The 18,487-nt window shown below is 38.9% G+C and overlaps 2 protein-coding genes across 2 annotated transcripts; both read left to right on the plus strand.

Annotated features, from left to right (window-relative positions):
- The first annotated feature begins 3,877 nt into the window (after positions 1-3,877).
- LOC142181570 (non-specific lipid-transfer protein 1-like) lies at positions 3,878-6,357 on the plus strand. Its single transcript, XM_075254529.1, has 3 exons — positions 3,878-4,104; positions 4,452-4,659; positions 6,160-6,357. The coding sequence occupies exons 1-3, from the start codon at positions 3,975-3,977 to the stop codon at positions 6,170-6,172; spliced, it is 351 nt and encodes a 116-aa protein (XP_075110630.1). The 5' UTR covers positions 3,878-3,974; the 3' UTR covers positions 6,173-6,357.
- A 4,210-nt stretch (positions 6,358-10,567) lies between these two features.
- On the plus strand, positions 10,568-13,039 carry LOC107797726 (non-specific lipid-transfer protein 1-like). The gene is made up of 3 exons (XM_075254535.1): positions 10,568-10,787; positions 11,135-11,342; positions 12,842-13,039. Exons 1-3 carry the CDS (start codon positions 10,658-10,660, stop codon positions 12,852-12,854), a joined length of 351 nt encoding a protein of 116 aa, XP_075110636.1. The 5' UTR covers positions 10,568-10,657; the 3' UTR covers positions 12,855-13,039.
- Positions 13,040-18,487: the final 5,448 nt, after the last annotated feature.

Here is an 18,487-nt window from a genome sequence, read left to right on the forward strand (position 1 = left end):
CTCAACTAATGCCAGCTCCGCCTTCTCAGCTTCCTTCTCCAAAGCCAGCATGTCCATCTTACCCTTACATACTTTGTTAATGACCTTGACCTCATCCATCTCATCCTGAAGTTGGTCGATCTGGTTTATCTTCTCTTGGACCGACAAAGTTCTGTTATTCACCATGACTAGCTGCTCATTTTTAGCCTTAAAGATATTTCCCTTCTCAACAGGTCGGTATGTTCCCGCTTCAAGGCCGAGGCCCCCTATGAGCCTTTTCCAGCTCGGCCTGGAGAATCGGGAGGTCTTTGAGGGCCTCGTCCTGCTGCTCACTTAGGACCCTATACATGTCATTCTTCTGGACCCGCTCTGTAAGCTCGGACTCAAGCTGTCTATTCTCCAAGCGGTATCAATGGAAGCTTTCATCATGAAGCACTGAAGCCTGAAAAACAAGGAAGTTAGTAGAGGACATCAAAAACCAAAATGAGATTCACAAAAGGGTACTAAAGGGCTCACACCTTACCCAGTTCAGTTCCTGTTGAACCTCGTTGAAGATGCTCAACGTGCCCAGCTCGATCATCTTTGCATGGTCCTTCTTGGTACCAGGCATCGGAGGTAGTTTGCTACACCCACAAGAGCAGACATGACCCGGGCATCCTCTGGAATTGTAAGAACGACCATTGTCTTGCGCTCGGGGTCCACGCTCGAAGTGGGGAATTGCTTCACTAGTTTTGGGCTCAAACTAGGACCGTCCTCTCTCGATGGTACATCCTTCTTCATGACCTCCATGTGACCAAGCCCAAAAAAGTCCTCCAATGCAGCCATATCCATGTCGTCGAAGAACGAGTTGAGGGCATTGTTGGGGCCCTGCGCCACCTTGCTTGACTTCTCTTTGCCCGCTTGGGCCTGTTCGAGTATAGACTTAGTACAGTAGGGTGTCCTACGATGTCAATGACACTGGTAGCCTCCTTCGGGACAGGGTTGGCTTCTTGGGCAGCCACAACCTTTGTCTCTCACTCTAGTTCCCTAGTAAGAAGGAGATCGAGCTAATGGTCCTCTTTCTCGATCGTTACATGCTCCCCCTTATTGAGGGTCGACCTTGAGCAACATAAAGGTCATTGTCCCCGGGCTCTTCCCTGAGCCGGTAGAGAGAAATGAGGTTCAGTACCCTAGACTTGGTGCTCTTTTTGGGCTTCTGCACCCGGATGGTCATTTTCCTCTTCTTCACCCGGCGCCCAGAAAACCTGAGGACTTTCTTTTCTTCTTTTTTTTCTTCTTCTTCTCCTCATTCTCGACAGCCCCAGGCTGCCCCAAAACAGAGGGTTCAGCAAGCGAGGATGGATTCTCGTCCATGTCCAACGACCAAAGATCTGTGGTCTTAGGCAAAACTGTAAGAAAAGTGAGAAGGTTAGCACTGTTTAAGTAGAGAGCATGGTGGTAATTATTAAGGGAAAAACCTCACCATAAGAACGAGCTTCCCATTTCCCCTTCGAAAGCTGGCACCATGCGTGCTCAGAGTATGACTTCTGCCTACAGATCCCATCGATCTAATCCTTGAATCGGGGAATTTCATTGGGAACTCGGGCAACAACTATACAACAGCAAATGCGAGCAATAAGAGAAGGAATAAAAAGAAGTTAATGGTTAAGGAAGACAGCACTTACGAGACATGTTACACTTCACACAGAATGACATAAAGTAATTAGGGATCAGGTATTCAGTTTTCACCCAAACGAACCTTCCCTACCAGCCTCGATCTCGGTCCTCATCGATGCTTGAGAAAGAAACCTTGCTTGCTCGGCGAACGAGCTTGCTCAGCCCCCCTCGGAAAATTTAGGGACTATATAGGTGGAGTAGATGGTCGAGGGTGAACCGAGGGTTTTCAGTATTGTCCACAAAATGACGTAAGAGGATCACGATCCTAAAAAATGATAGGTGGATTTTCCGAAGGCACACCTTGTACCTTTTACAAAAAGGGGTAGGAGTAAACACTAAAGTACCCCTCCATGTGAGTAGTAATATCGTCATTGGTTATGGGGACGGCCACTTCCTTACCTTTCCATTTACAGTTTGCTCGGACTATGGGTAGGGTTTCTTCAGTGATTAAGCATATGTATATCCATGCTCCCTCACCTCGGTCTTCTTGACTAGAGGCCTTCTCGACCTTGAAGTCTCCTCGATAGAGCAGCCCTTGGGTGTGAAGCTCTTCATGGGATGCTCTTGATCCACCTCGGGGGCTGCCACCTTGGCACCCATGGCCGGGTTGGAAGACGAGGGAGCCATTTATTGAGGTACGGACTTGGAAGTTTTAGCTATTGTGATCTGGGAAAATATGAAGATTTGAAGGAAAAGTATGAAGATTTGAAGAGAGAATATGAAGATTTGAAGGTGGGACGACGATAGAAAGATCTGGGTTGGAAATCCAAGGAGAATATACGAAGATTAGAGATAAAGATATGAATATTCAAGAAACGACATATGAAGATTTGAAAAAGTTAAAAGCTGTTAGAAAGTTCGAAGGTAAAATGTAGAATCAAAAAGTGAAAGAAGTAAAAAAGGTCAAAGTTTTTATAGGAGAAAAATTGTCAATGCATGACATTTCACATTCGAACACAGTCAGCTGGTGACTGACACGAGTCCAAAGTCAGAACGATGCGACTGATGGGACATTTCGGTTTATCTGTCACCACAGTTGTAACATACGAAGGAAGGAACCGGTGTTCATCTATCGTTTTCCATCATTTCGGCAAACCTACTCTCCGAAAAAACGAGGGGACTATCTGTATACGGGTAAAATCGGGGATAACGTAAACCCCGATTTTCTGGTGAAGAAAACAGAATAAGGGCATGAACACACGAGATTGAAATCAAGGGTGTGAGCCCTTTGTATCGAGATGCATGAAAAGTGAACGATGTGCTCACCATCGGGGCTGATAAAGCGACGCACCCCGGACTCGGGACGAGTTCTACGACCTCGGAAAACACGATAAACCGTTACAGCCGATGGAAGAGGTCCGTGATATTCGCATTCAAAGGATATCACAGCGCAAATGTCGCTCGATGTCGGTTACAAATAAGAAATTAACGAGAAAGGAAGATTTTTACCTTTTTAAAACTTGTACTAGGGTGAAACTCTCTTACTATATAAAAGGGAAGTTTTTCTTTTATATGGGACATTGTAACTCACAAATCAAAGCAATATAAATTTATTTTTGCTTTTAGCTACTGCTGAAGTTCTTATTTAATTATTTTGTACTCTGTTCATAACAGGACTCTAACCAAAGGTTCAATCAAAAGGCAAAATTATTGATCAACCTGGGTTCAGACTACACTATAACATTGATTTGGTCGTTTATTCTGTCCTTAACTCGTTTATTAAATATTTTTGATTATTTGTGTTGAATCAATCCACATATCCTTAAAACGATGTACAAATTCAATTGTATTCAATTTTAGGGTAAACAGCTATATAGTGCTTTTAAAAAATTTTAGTACGTAAATATTTTTATTAAAGAGGTGACATAATTAGTGATCATGTTATTATACATCGATACTGTAAAATTAGCCAATTACATCAAGTTATTTACTTTATTTTCTATATTACTAATTTAAGCTTACTATAGACATTTACATCATTAGTGCAGAAAAATTAAACTCTCTGCTACTTGCTCTATCCATGCATGAAACGTTAGTTATGAAGAAATGCTGACGCATATGAACAACAAGAAGGGACCACAGTCAGCTGCTAATAATTCGTCATCTTTGCTAAATTAGGCACACCATATCGCGTATTGAATCAAAGAAAAAACCAAATTACTATAACTAATTTTGCAAAATCCTGACACATTTTATCCTCTATTTAACCTTTTCCCGTTATCCAGTCCACTATAAATACCGGCCATTCAAACCAAAAAAGAAAAACAGCAAAGAGATTTTAGCACATATATATAAAAGACATATAACTAAAGTCCCCTCAAATCCAAAAAAGAAAGAAAATGAAGGCTGTTGCAGTAGCAGTTGTTGTTGTGTTAGCCATGGTTCAGTTCATAGCTGAACCAGCACATGCCATCACTTGTGGTCAAGTGGACGCTGCTTTGGCTCCTTGTGTACCATATCTTACTCAGGGTGGGTTATTTTATGAGTTTAAGTTATGTGCCTTGACTATATATATATATATATACTCTCTATTATTGCGAAACTTTTAAGTTTAAGTTTTGCATTTTAACACATTATAACAGGTTAGATTCAATTACACTAATAGTGTAATTTGTTTATGTCATCAATTTATATGGATATAATTTAAACTCTTATTTTATTTGAGTGTTGCTCACGGCTCATGTTTTGTTTTGTAAGATATATAAGCCGGTGAATTTTGTTTTACTATTTTCTGATTCTTTTTCCTTTTCTCAACTCTATCTAAAAGCCTCACTTAAATTCTTCATTTTATTTTATGGTTGTCGATCTTTTACAAGGTGGTGAGCCAGGAGCAGCTTGCTGCAGTGGGGTGAAAAACTTGAAAGGAATGGCTGCAACCACAGATGACAGAAGGACAGCTTGTAACTGTGTTAAGGCAGCAGCCAACCGTTACACAAACCTTAAAGATGATGCTGCTCAGGCTCTTGCTTCTAAGTGTGGTGTCGCCATGGACGTCCCCGTCTCCAAGACCATCAATTGTGATACGTAAGTTTTATGCACTGAAACTATAAAAAAATATTTGGAATATCAATTTATTAAAAGCAATTACTACAAGTTAAGTAAACCTCTTAATTACAAGTATGGGCAACTTGACATTACAAAAGTTTGTTATGCTATAAATGTTTATAAGTTAAATCATTTATAAATAAATAAAAAAAGAACAGAAAATGACCTAAACTGCCCCTATCTTTGCTATATGGTTTATAGATACCCTATGTCCACCTATCCATCCAAAAAAAAAACACACGACATTAATTATATTAACAAAATTGCCCCCGCGTCTAACGGTAAAATTTGGGGGCGTTCAATTTAGTGACTTGAAAGTTTCTTACTGGGCCACGTGGCAATCTCGGCTATAACAAAAAATGGGTCTTATTTCGACCCACTTAATCCGACCCAAGGTTTTTAACCAGGACATAAAATAATACATTAACCCATAATTTCACAAAGATATTCTTACACAAGATTCGAAAGGCCATCACCTAATAAGTGATCGAATTTATCTTCCACTAGAGCGTCGCTTCTGCAGCCAAATATCAGCTTTCTTATTCGTGGAGCGCTATCAAACTGCGTGATGTGTAAATAATGTACCTCATAGGTATCTAAAAAATAAAATCTTCTAGAATCTCTTTTAAGCAGAAAAAAATCCTTGCAAACTCACTAGTATTTACAGATTCTACTGGCTTTCTCTCTTTTCTAACGCCTTGAATTTCTCCTCGTCCGGGTAAACTATCCAGTGCACAGTAGACTGTGCAAGCTTGGAACACCCACGTTCCCTTGAATCCTCCATAAAACTGATCAATTTGTGTCTCAGATCTTGAACCTTCTCATTATTGCAAGCATTTATAAAGCATGAATATTCTGATTTAAAGGAAAAAGTGTTAGTGCTCAATTTGTGATTTTAGTAGTTGTGAAGATGGAATCAGAATTATAAATCAGATTTTACCTACATCAATTTCCCAAAAATAATCTTGAGTATGGATATCTTAGTGAAGTACGGGTCGTTCTAATTTAAAAATGGGATTTTATTGGATGGGTTAATGTATTTTTGAGACATATAAGAAAATAAGGTCAATTTTTTGTTTTAGCCCGAGATTGCCACGTGGCCCAGTAAGAAATTCCCACGTCACTAAATTAAACGCCCCCAACTTTTGCCGCGAGGGCAACTTGTTAATATAATTAACGTCGTGTGCTTTTTTGGACGGATAAATGGACGCAGGGTATCTGTAAACCTTTTAACCAATTATAGGGGCAGTTTAGGCACTTTTCCCAATAAAGAATTTGCATGTTCACTTCTATAGAAATAAAAGATAAGGAAACTGAATTTTAGCGAAAAAGTTACCCTGAAAATGATTTCATATAAGAACTCTTCTTTTTATTAGTTGTATACTTGTATATATTAATAGGTAGTGGGACTGTTGACTGAGGAAATGTGCTGATCTTTTGTTCTTTGTAATGACTTTGATTTTATGTCTTTTGCTGCAGAATCAGTTATTAATGAGCAGCACGGTGTCAGGAATAATGCCAAGGAGATGGCCATGATATGTTGGTTATATTAGATATATGTTGAGTATAGTTTTCTTGAGGGAACGTTTATTTATTAAACCTGGGGTCGTGAGGCTCCCTCTCTGTTGTACAATTACTATGCAGTAATATACTACTATAGTGCTCCCTTTTTGTTCATCACTTCTCTGATCCAATTTATATGTGGTGGATTTGACTGGCCACCGAATCTTAAAATAAAGAATTTTTTAAAAATTTGTGGGGTAAACAAGCCATAAAATTTATATAACTATAAATCACCTTATTAAGGGTAAAATAATAAATTTAGAGTTAAATAGTTTCTAAATAAAAAAGTATGACCATCATTTTGAGATAGAATAAAAAGAAGAACGATATATGACATTTGTGCGTCAGCCCTCAAGGAGCTGTTAGTAGAATAGAAATGGTTGTCTAATTTGAATACTAATTCCAAGAAAATATATTAAGATAAAGATGAGTTTATGAAATCAGAATCGTTAATTATGAAAGAGGGAATTGATTACGTTAGAAGAGTTTGTAACTGGACTAGCTTAAATAATAATCACGAAGATAGTAAAGATTCTTTTTCTATATCGAGGTTGAGCTGGTTGAGGATCTCTATATTTTTTATACTAAGTCTAAGCAAATAAAAAAAGGAACTCTTAAGTACATAAAATGATGATTATATTGTTGCATCATGTTGAGCTGAGAACATACTGTGTTTTGATTTTTAATAAACTATGATAAGAACCAGGCCTAGTCTGCAATATTGCAAGACTGCTGTAAAGATGTGCCTAAGTGAGTATGATGAACGTCAAAAGAACCACGTTACAACAGGCTAGCTAAAGTTACCGAGTCAGACGCGGAAGACCAACATTCTAATGCGAGTAGGGATTCCTAGAAGATCCTGTCCGTGAAAAAGAAATACGCGCTTTGGAGGACTTCGCTTAACAAAAGGAATATATGTATACGGAAAATACTCGTGGGAAGCAAGAAGGATGCAAATTAGAGTCAAATAAGGAAGCCTGGCCTAAGCGGAAAAGGATTTTCTTAACCGAAATATTTTAGATTTTGGAGCATTAATTGAATCGGCCAACCTTACACCTATAAAAGAAGACCTTTTGCCATAATTCAAGACTACTGCTATCGCGAGAAAGCGTGATAATACTTATGACAATAGCAAGCAAAGCAACAAGGTACTTCTGAAGATCCAACTCAATCAACTGAAGAATAGGTTCTTGAAGATGAAGCTGCTCAAGTTCTTTAGAGTTTAGGTTGAGTCTTTTGTTCTGAATTGTAATATATCCGTTTTCATAGAAGTTTTGTAGTAGGTTATTATTGAGACTTTATTTTTGTTAGCTTTCTAGGCTAGAGTTAGTCTAGAAAAGGCGTCACGACCCAAAACTCAACTCATCGTAATGGCGCCTATCGTGGAACTAGGCCAGCCTCAACTCAACCATAACAATACAACAACAATAAGTTTGAAAACATTTAACGGAAGCTTTGAACAATTAGAGGAAACTGTTTGAACATAAGAAATTCCAAAATAAGATACAACTGCCCAAAACCAGGGTGTCATTGAGTACATGAGCGTCTAAATGAGACATAGTCTATTACAACGTTCAAGGAAACAAACTGGAATACATCTAGAGATAGAGATGGAGAGTCAAGGCCTACGAATGCCGTGCAGATACCTCAATAATCTTCTAAGCCTGAAGCCTCGATCTACAACTGCCACTGGGTCCAAAAGTGCCTGAATCTGCACACAAGGTGCAGGAGGTAACGTGAGTACACCAACTCAGTAAGTAACGAGTCCAAACTATGGACTGAATGGTAGTGACGAACTCAACCTCAACAAATATAATAGAATCAATATACAGAAACGTAGGCATGCTTTCAGTTAAATAGATAGCTCAAAGTGATAGGATAAATACAGATTTGAACAGTTTAAGATATATAACTCAACTTCTTCTACATGCCAATGCATCAACTGTATGAAATGCATAATCTGCTCCCACTCTCAAAAGCTCGTCCACTCAGTATTGTGTATGGCTCACATGACCCAGGAAAGATCTATCTCGGAATATATACATCTCTGACAGCAGTCACTCAGTACCGAGGAAGGTCAATCCAGCCCTATGAAGAAGATCCATCTCTAGATAATAATAATAACCTCACAACCACTCGGTACTGTATATGGCCCACACGACCCAGAGAAGATCTATCCCGGAATATATACATCACTGACCATCAGTTTCTAGTACCGAGGAAAATAGGCCAACCAGCCTCATGGATAAGATCCATCTCCATACCAAGGGAAGATCTATCCGTGTATATAATCAACCGCGCACACTATGGGTGTGCAAACTACGGAGGGGATCCTATAGCCTAAAAAACGATAGGTGGATTTTCCGAAGGCACACCTTGTACCTTTTACAAAAAGGGGTAGGAGTAAACACTAAAGTACCCCTCCATGTGAGTAGTAATATCGTCATTGGTTATGGGGACGGCCACTTCCTTACCTTTCCATTTACAGTTTGCTCGGACTATGGGTAGGGTTTCTTCAGTGATTAAGCATATGTATATCCATGCTCCCTCACCTCGGTCTTCTTGACTAGAGGCCTTCTCGACCTTGAAGTCTCCTCGATAGAGCAGCCCCTGGGTGTGAAGCTCTTCATGGGATGCTCTTGATCCACCTCGGGGGCTGCCACCTTGGCACCCATGGCCGGGTTGGAAGACGAGGGAGCCATTTATTGAGGTACGGACTTGGAAGTTTTAGCTATTGTGATCTGGGAAAATATGAAGATTTGAAGGAAAAGTATGAAGATTTGAAGAGAGAATATGAAGATTTGAAGGTGGGACGACGATAGAAAGATCTGGGTTGGAAATCCAAGGAGAATATACGAAGATTAGAGATAAAGATATGAATATTCAAGAAACGACATATGAAGATTTGAAAAAGTTAAAAGCTGTTAGAAAGTTCGAAGGTAAAATGTAGAATCAAAAAGTGAAAGAAGTAAAAAAGGTCAAAGTTTTTATAGGAGAAAAATTGTCAATGCATGACATTTCACATTCGAACACAGTCAGCTGGTGACTGACACGAGTCCAAAGTCAGAACGATGCGACTGATGGGACATTTCGGTTTATCTGTCACCACAGTTGTAACATACGAAGGAAGGAACCGGTGTTCATCTATCGTTTTCCATCATTTCGGCAAACCTACTCTCCGAAAAAACGAGGGGACTATCTGTATACGGGTAAAATCGGGGATAACGTAAACCCCGATTTTCTGGTGAAGAAAACAGAATAAGGGCATGAACACACGAGATTGAAATCAAGGGTGTGAGCCCTTTGTATCGAGATGCATGAAAAGTGAACGATGTGCTCACCATCGGGGCTGATAAAGCGACGCACCCCGGACTCGGGACGAGTTCTACGACCTCGGAAAACACGATAAACCGTTACAGCCGATGGAAGAGGTCCGTGATATTCGCATTCAAAGGATATCACAGCGCAAATGTCGCTCGATGTCGGTTACAAATAAGAAATTAACGAGAAAGGAAGATTTTTACCTTTTTAAAACTTGTACTAGGGTGAAACTCTCTTACTATATAAAAGGGAAGTTTTTCTTTTATATGGGACATTGTAACTCACAAATCAAAGCAATATAAATTTATTTTTGCTTTTAGCTACTGCTGAAGTTCTTATTTAATTATTTTGTACTCTGTTCATAACAGGACTCTAACCAAAGGTTCAATCAAAAGGCAAAATTATTGATCAACCTGGGTTCAGACTACACTATAACATTGATTTGGTCGTTTATTCTGTCCTTAACTCGTTTATTAAATATTTTTGATTATTTGTGTTGAATCAATCCACATATCCTTAAAACGATGTACAAATTCAATTGTATTCAATTTTAGGGTAAACAGCTATATAGTGCTTTTAAAAAATTTTAGTACGTAAATATTTTTATTAAAGAGGTGACATAATTAGTGATCATGTTATTATACATCGATACTGTAAAATTAGCCAATTACATCAAGTTATTTACTTTATTTTCTATATTACTAATTTAAGCTTACTATAGACATTTACATCATTAGTGCAGAAAAATTAAACTCTCTGCTACTTGCTCTATCCATGCATGAAACGTTAGTTATGAAGAAATGCTGACGCATATGAACAACAAGAAGGGACCACAGTCAGCTGCTAATAATTCGTCATCTTTGCTAAATTAGGCACACCATATCGCGTATTGAATCAAAGAAAAAACCAAATTACTATAACTAATTTTGCAAAATCCTGACACATTTTATCCTCTATTTAACCTTTTCCCGTTATCCAGTCCACTATAAATACAGGCCATTCAAACCAAAAAAGAAAAACAGCAAAGAGATTTTAGCACATATATATAAAAGACATATAACTAAAGTCCCCTCAAATCCAAAAAAGAAAGAAAATGAAGGCTGTTGCAGTAGCAGTTGTTGTTGTGTTAGCCATGGTTCAGTTCATAGCTGAACCAGCACATGCCATCACTTGTGGTCAAGTGGACGCTGCTTTGGCTCCTTGTGTACCATATCTTACTCAGGGTGGGTTATTTTATGAGTTTAAGTTATGTGCCTTGACTATATATATATATATATACTCTCTATTATTGCGAAACTTTTAAGTTTAAGTTTTGCATTTTAACACATTATAACAGGTTAGATTCAATTACACTAATAGTGTAATTTGTTTATGTCATCAATTTATATGGATATAATTTAAACTCTTATTTTATTTGAGTGTTGCTCACGGCTCATGTTTTGTTTTGTAAGATATATAAGCCGGTGAATTTTGTTTTACTATTTTCTGATTCTTTTTCCTTTTCTCAACTCTATCTAAAAGCCTCACTTAAATTCTTCATTTTATTTTATGGTTGTCGATCTTTTACAAGGTGGTGAGCCAGGAGCAGCTTGCTGCAGTGGGGTGAAAAACTTGAAAGGAATGGCTGCAACCACAGATGACAGAAGGACAGCTTGTAACTGTGTTAAGGCAGCAGCCAACCGTTACACAAACCTTAAAGATGATGCTGCTCAGGCTCTTGCTTCTAAGTGTGGTGTCGCCATGGACGTCCCCGTCTCCAAGACCATCAATTGTGATACGTAAGTTTTATGCACTGAAACTATAAAAAAATATTTGGAATATCAATTTATTAAAAGCAATTACTACAAGTTAAGTAAACCTCTTAATTACAAGTATGGGCAACTTGACATTACAAAAGTTTGTTATGCTATAAATGTTTATAAGTTAAATCATTTATAAATAAATAAAAAAAGAACAGAAAATGACCTAAACTGCCCCTATCTTTGCTATATGGTTTATAGATACCCTATGTCCATCTATCCATCCAAAAAAAAACACACGACATTAATTATATTAACAAAATTGCCCCCGCGTCTAACGGTAAAATTTGGGGGCGTTCAATTTAGTGACTTGAAAGTTTCTTACTGGGCCACGTGGCAATCTCGGCTATAACAAAAAATGGGTCTTATTTCGACCCACTTAATCCGACCCAAGGTTTTTAACCAGGACATAAAATAATACATTAACCCATAATTTCACAAAGATATTCTTACACAAGATTCGAAAGGCCATCACCTAATAAGTGATCGAATTTATCTTCCACTAGAGCGTCGCTTCTGCAGCCAAATATCAGCTTTCTTATTCGTGGAGCGCTATCAAACTGCGTGATGTGTAAATAATGTACCTCATAGGTATCTAAAAAATAAAATCTTCTAGAATCTCTTTTAAGCAGAAAAAAATCCTTGCAAACTCACTAGTATTTACAGATTCTACTGGCTTTCTCTCTTTTCTAACGCCTTTAGTTTCTCCTCGTCCGGGTAAACTATCCAGTGCACAGTAGACTGTGCAAGCTTGGAACACCCACGTTCCCTTGAATCCTCCATAAAACTGATCAATTTGTGTCTCAGATCTTGAACCTTCTCATTATTGCAAGCATTTATAAAGCATGAATATTCTGATTTAAAGGAAAAAGTGTTAGTGCTCAATTTGTGATTTTAGTAGTTGTGAAGATGGAATCAGAATTATAAATCAGATTTTACCTACATCAATTTCCCAAAAATAATCTTGAGTATGGATATCTTAGTGAAGTACGGGTCGTTCTAATTTAAAAATGGGATTTTATTGGATGGGTTAATGTATTTTTGTGACATATAAGAAAATAAGGTCAATTTTTTGTTTTAGCCCGAGATTGCCACGTGGCCCAGTAAGAAATTCCCACGTCACTAAATTAAACGCCCCCAACTTTTGCCGCGAGGGCAACTTGTTAATATAATTAACGTCGTGTGCTTTTTTGGACGGATAAATGGACGCAGGGTATCTGTAAACCTTTTAACCAATTATAGGGGCTGTTTAGGCACTTTTCCCAATAAAGAATTTGCATGTTCACTTCTATAGAAATAAAAGATAAGGAAACTGAATTTTAGCGAAAAAGTTACCCTGAAAATGATTTCATATAAGAACTCTTCTTTTTATTAGTTGTATACTTGTATATATTAATAGGTAGTGGGACTGTTGACTGAGGAAATGTGCTGATCTTTTGTTCTTTGTAATGACTTTGATTTTATGTCTTTTGCTGCAGAATCAGTTATTAATGAGCAGCACGGTGTCAGGAATAATGCCAAGGAGATGGCCATGATATGTTGGTTATATTAGATATATGTTGAGTATAGTTTTCTTGAGGGAACGTTTATTTATTAAACCTGGGGTCGTGAGGCTCCCTCTCTGTTGTACAATTACTATGCAGTAATATACTACTATAGTGCTCCCTTTTTGTTCATCACTTCTCTGATCCAATTTATATGTGGCGGATTTGACTGGCCACCGAATCTTAAAATAAAGAATTTTTTAAAAATTTGTGGGGTAAACAAGCCATAAAATTTATATAACTATAAATCACCTTATTAAGGGTAAAATAATAAATTTAGAGTTAAATAGTTTCTAAATAAAAAAGTATGACCATCATTTTGAGATAGAATAAAAAGAAGAACGATATATGACATTTGTGCGTCAGCCCTCAAGGAGCTGTTAGTAGAATAGAAATGGTTGTCTAATTTGAATACTAATTCCAAGAAAATATATTAAGATAAAGATGAGTTTATGAAATCAGAATCGTTAATTATGAAAGAGGGAATTGATTACGTTAGAAGAGTTTGTAACTGGACTAGCTTAAATAATAATCACGAAGATAGTAAAGATTCTTTTTCTATATCGAGGTTGAGCTGGTTGAGGATCTCTATATTTTTTATACTAAGTCTAAGCAAATAAAAAAAGGAACTCTTAAGTACATAAAATGATGATTATATTGTTGCATCATGTTGAGCTGAGAACATACTGTGTTTTGATTTTTAATAAACTATGATAAGAACCAGGCCTAGTCTGCAATATTGCAAGACTGCTGTAAAGATGTGCCTAAGTGAGTATGATGAACGTCAAAAGAACCACGTTACAACAGGCTAGCTAAAGTTACCGAGTCAGACGCGGAAGACCAACATTCTAATGCGAGTAGGGATTCCTAGAAGATCCTGTCCGTGAAAAAGAAATACGCGCTTTGGAGGACTTCGCTTAACAAAAGGAATATATGTATACGGAAAATACTCGTGGGAAGCAAGAAGGATGCAAATTAGAGTCAAATAAGGAAGCCTGGCCTAAGCGGAAAAGGATTTTCTTAACCGAAATATTTTAGATTTTGGAGCATTAATTGAATCGGCCAACCTTACACCTATAAAAGAAGACCTTTTGCCATAATTCAAGACTACTGCTATCGCGAGAAAGCGTGATAATACTTATGACAATAGCAAGCAAAGCAACAAGGTACTTCTGAAGATCCAACTCAATCAACTGAAGAATAGGTTCTTGAAGATGAAGCTGCTCAAGTTCTTTAGAGTTTAGGTTGAGTCTTTTGTTCTGAATTGTAATATATCCGTTTTCATAGAAGTTTTGTAGTAGGTTATTATTGAGACTTTATTTTTGTTAGCTTTCTAGGCTAGAGTTAGTCTAGAAAAGGCGTCACGACCCAAAACTCAACTCATCGTAATGGCGCCTATCGTGGAACTAGGCCAGCCTCAACTCAACCATAACAATACAACAACAATAAGTTTGAAAACATTTAACGGAAGCTTTGAACAATTAGAGGAAACTGTTTGAACATAAGAAATTCCAAAATAAGATACAACTGCCCAAAACCAGGGTGTCATTGAGTACATGAGCGTCTAAATGAGACATAGTCTATTACAACGTTCAAGGAAACAAACTGGAATACATCTAGAGATAGAGATGGAGAGTCAAGGCCTACGAATGCCGTGCAGATACCTCAATAATCTTCTAAGCCTGAAGCCTCGATCTACAACTGCCACTGGGTCCAAAAGTGCCTGAATCTGCACACAAGGTGCAGGAGGTAACGTGAGTACACCAACTCAGTAAGTAACGAGTCCAAACTATGGACTGAATGGTAGTGACGAACTCAACCTCAACAAATATAATAGAATCAATATACAGAAACGTAGGCATGCTTTCAGTTAAATAGATAGCTCAAAGTGATAGGATAAATACAGATTTGAACAGTTTAAGATATATAACTCAACTTCTTCTACATGCCAATGCATCAACTGTATGAAATGCATAATCTGCTCCCACTCTCAAAAGCTCGTCCACTCAGTATTGTGTATGGCTCACATGACCCAGGAAAGATCTATCTCGGAATATATACATCTCTGACAGCAGTCACTCAGTACCGAGGAAGGTCAATCCAGCCCTATGAAGAAGATCCATCTCTAGATAATAATAATAACCTCACAACCACTCGGTACTGTATATGGCCCACACGACCCAGAGAAGATCTATCCCGGAATATATACATCACTGACCATCAGTTCTAGTACCGAGGAAAATAGGCCAACCAGCCTCATGGATAAGATCCATCTCCATACCAAGGGAAGATCTATCCGTGTATATAATCAACCGCGCACACTATGGGTGTGCAAACTACGGAGGGGATCCTACAGCCCAAGTACTATCATAATCAATATATCTAATGTGGCGTGCAGCCCGACCCCATAATTGTCGCTCATAATCAGGCTCTCGGCCTCACTCAATAATCACTCTCCAGTCTCACCCACGGGCTCACAATGTCATAGAAACTAGCCCGAAAATACTGATATACTATACCAATAATAATATCCGAGATTGAGATATGATATGAAATGCATGAATATGACTGAGTACAAAATAATAGTGAAATAAGTGAAATGACAGCAAGAAACAACTTTTAGGGGTCCCAGCAGTATCGACATGAAGCCATAACATAGTATCTAGCATGTTTACAACTCAATTACCTTATCACTTAATGGAAACTCAGATATCAACAAGAAAGAGTCATTAAATGGTGTCATGGAATGAACCAGGTCACGATTCTCACAGTGCATGCCCGTCACTTGGCATGTGCGTCACTTTATTACTAACCACATAATACGTAGTTCGGAGTTTCGAACCCTCAGAACCAAGTTTGAAAGCGTTACTTACCTCAAACATCACAAACTCCTACTCTGTAATGCCTTTGCCTCTTTATTCGGCCTCCGAACGCCCCGAATCTAGCCACAAGTAATAAAATACGATCAATATAGGCTAAAGGAATCAATTCCACAAGAAAATACTAAATTCATAGCCAAAATTCGAAATCGGCTCAAACTTGGCCCCCGAGCCCACGTCTCGAAATCCGATAAAAACTACAAAACCCGAAAGCTCACTCACTCATGAGTTTAACCATACAAAATTTATCAAAATCCAACCTCATTTGGTCACTCCAATCCTCAAAATCCTCTCTCCAATTTCTAAGCCCTAAATTTCCAAATTTCTAGCTCAAATTCCAAATTAGATGATGAACAAAGCGATGGATTCATGAAATTTATGCCATTATAGGTTAGAATCACCTACCCCAACGTTGCTCCTTGAAATCCTTCGAAAAATCGCCTCTCTCCCGAGTTCTCAAACCCAAAATCGAAAATGGGAAACAAAAACTTGAGTTGGGGTTTTCTACCCAGCAAAACCGCACATGCGGTCCTATTTCTGCTTCTGTGACACCGCACCCGTGGAATTTCCATCGTAGGTGTGGAACTCACTTAATGCATCAGGTTCCACAATTGCGGCCAACCCATCGCACCTGCGACCTCACCTTCCACTTCTGCAGAAAAGACCAAACTCCTCTATGTCTGCATATGCAGCTCCCCAAGTGCACCTGCGACCTCGCACCTGCAATCCCTATTCCGCAGGTGCGGAAACACCAGCAGCAACAGCTTCAGCTGCAATTTCCAAGTTCAAAACTCCCCGTTAACTATGGGGAATCACCTCGAGCCTTCGAGACCTCAACCAAACATACCAACAAGTCATATATCAATATACAAACTTAGTCGAATCTTTGAATCGCTTAAAACAACATCAAAACACCAAATTACAGTTGGATTCAAGCCTAAGAACTTCTGAATTCCACAACCGATGCTGAAACCTGCTAAACCATGTATGAATGACCTGGAATTTTGCACACAAGTCAAAATTGACACCACAGACCTACTCCAACTTCCAAAAATCCAATCCTACCCCGATATCAAAATCTCCACTGCAGATCAAAATCGCTAAAATTCCAACTTTCTCCAATTCAAGCCCAATTCTATTACAGACCTCCAAATCACATTCCGAACGCACTCCTAAGTCCAAAATCACCTAACGGAGCTAACGGAACCATAAAAATTAAAATCCGAGGTTGCTTACTCATAAGTCAACATTCGGTCAACTCTTCAAACTTAAGCTTTCTCATAAGAGACTAAGTATCTCAATTCACTGTAAAACCACTTCGAACTCAAATCAACTAACCGGGTAAGTCAGAATACAACTAAAGAACACAAAAAGAGAATGAAATGGGGGAATGAGGCCATAACTCTCGAAACGACTAGTCGGGTCTTAACATCCTCCCCCTCTTAAACAAACGTTCGTCCTCGAACGAGTCTAGAAACATACCTGAAGTCTCAAATAGATGTGGATATCTGATTCAAATCTCCCGCTTTGTCTCCCAAGTGGCCTCCTCCATGGGCTGACCTCTCCACTACACTTTCACTGAAGCTATATCCTTTGATCTCAACTTTCGAACATACCGCTCCGAAATAGCCAGTGGCTCTACATCATAAGTCAAATCACCATCTAACTAAACTGTGTTGAAATTCAAGACATGAGACAGATTTCCAAAATACTTCCAGAGAATAGAAACATGAAATACTAGATGCACACCCGTCAAGCTAGGTGGCAAAGCAAGCTCATAAGCCGCATCCCTAATCCTCCGAAGCACCTCAAAAGGCCCAATGAATCAAGGGCTCAGTTTTTCCTTCTTCCCAAATCTCATAACACCCTTTATGGGTAAAACCTTCAGTAGAACCTTCTCCCCAACCATATAAGACACATCACGAACCTTTATGTCAGCATAACCCTTTTGCCTTGACTGCACTGTGTGAAGCCGCTCCTGAATCACTTTCACCTTGTCTAAGGCGTCCTGCACTAAGTCTGTACCCAAAAAGCTAGCCTTACCTAGCTCAAACCAACCTACTGAAGATCTACACCGTCTCCCATATAAAGCTTCATATGGAGTCATCTGAATACTCGACTAATAACTATTGTTGTAAGCAAACTCCGCGAGTGGTAGAAACTAGTCCCATGAACCACCAAAATCAATGACACAAGCACGTAACATATCCTCCAAAATTTGAATAGTGCACTCGGACTGCCCGTCCGTTTGAGGATGAAATGTCGTGCTAAACTCCACTTGAGTGCCCAACTCTCGCTGCACGGCTCTCCAAAACTACGATGTAAACTGCGTGCCTCTATCAGAAATGATGGAAACTGGAATTCCATGAAGGCGAACAATCTCTCTGATGTAAATCTCAGCCAACTACTCTGAAGAATAAGTAGTGAACGAGACCCCACTAGTCTCCAAAATACCTGCTACATGGAGAATCCTCAGACACTTATCCAAGAAACCCTGGGCATCCTCACCCTTTTTACCGCTGAAAGTTAGATGCTGAAGTCTACCAAACCTCTCCAATCTACGTTGCTCATCATTAGGCATGGAAGGAACCACATAGTCCTGAGCAGGTGCAACCAGTTGTGCTGATGGTTCCCCCGGTGTCTGGAGTCCCTGAACAACCTGCTCGGGTGTGCGGGCTGGCGGGAGTCTGAGTGCCTTCCC

Source organism: Nicotiana tabacum, chromosome 1 (genome assembly GCF_000715075.1).
Source record: "Nicotiana tabacum cultivar K326 chromosome 1, ASM71507v2, whole genome shotgun sequence".
In the NCBI taxonomy this organism is placed as follows: domain Eukaryota; kingdom Viridiplantae; phylum Streptophyta; class Magnoliopsida; order Solanales; family Solanaceae; genus Nicotiana; species Nicotiana tabacum.

Bases quoted from the DNA above. Each gene is read 5' to 3' on its own strand.
- LOC107797726 (XM_075254535.1), top strand. From the start codon at position 10,658: ATGAAGGCTGTTGCAGTAGCAGTTGTTGTTGTGTTAGCCATGGTTCAG. The intron at 10,788-11,134 runs GTGGGTTATTTT...ATCTTTTACAAG, and splicing joins TGTACCATATCTTACTCAGG to GTGGTGAGCCAGGAGCAGCT.
- LOC142181570 (XM_075254529.1), top strand. From the start codon at position 3,975: ATGAAGGCTGTTGCAGTAGCAGTTGTTGTTGTGTTAGCCATGGTTCAG. The intron at 4,105-4,451 runs GTGGGTTATTTT...ATCTTTTACAAG, and splicing joins TGTACCATATCTTACTCAGG to GTGGTGAGCCAGGAGCAGCT.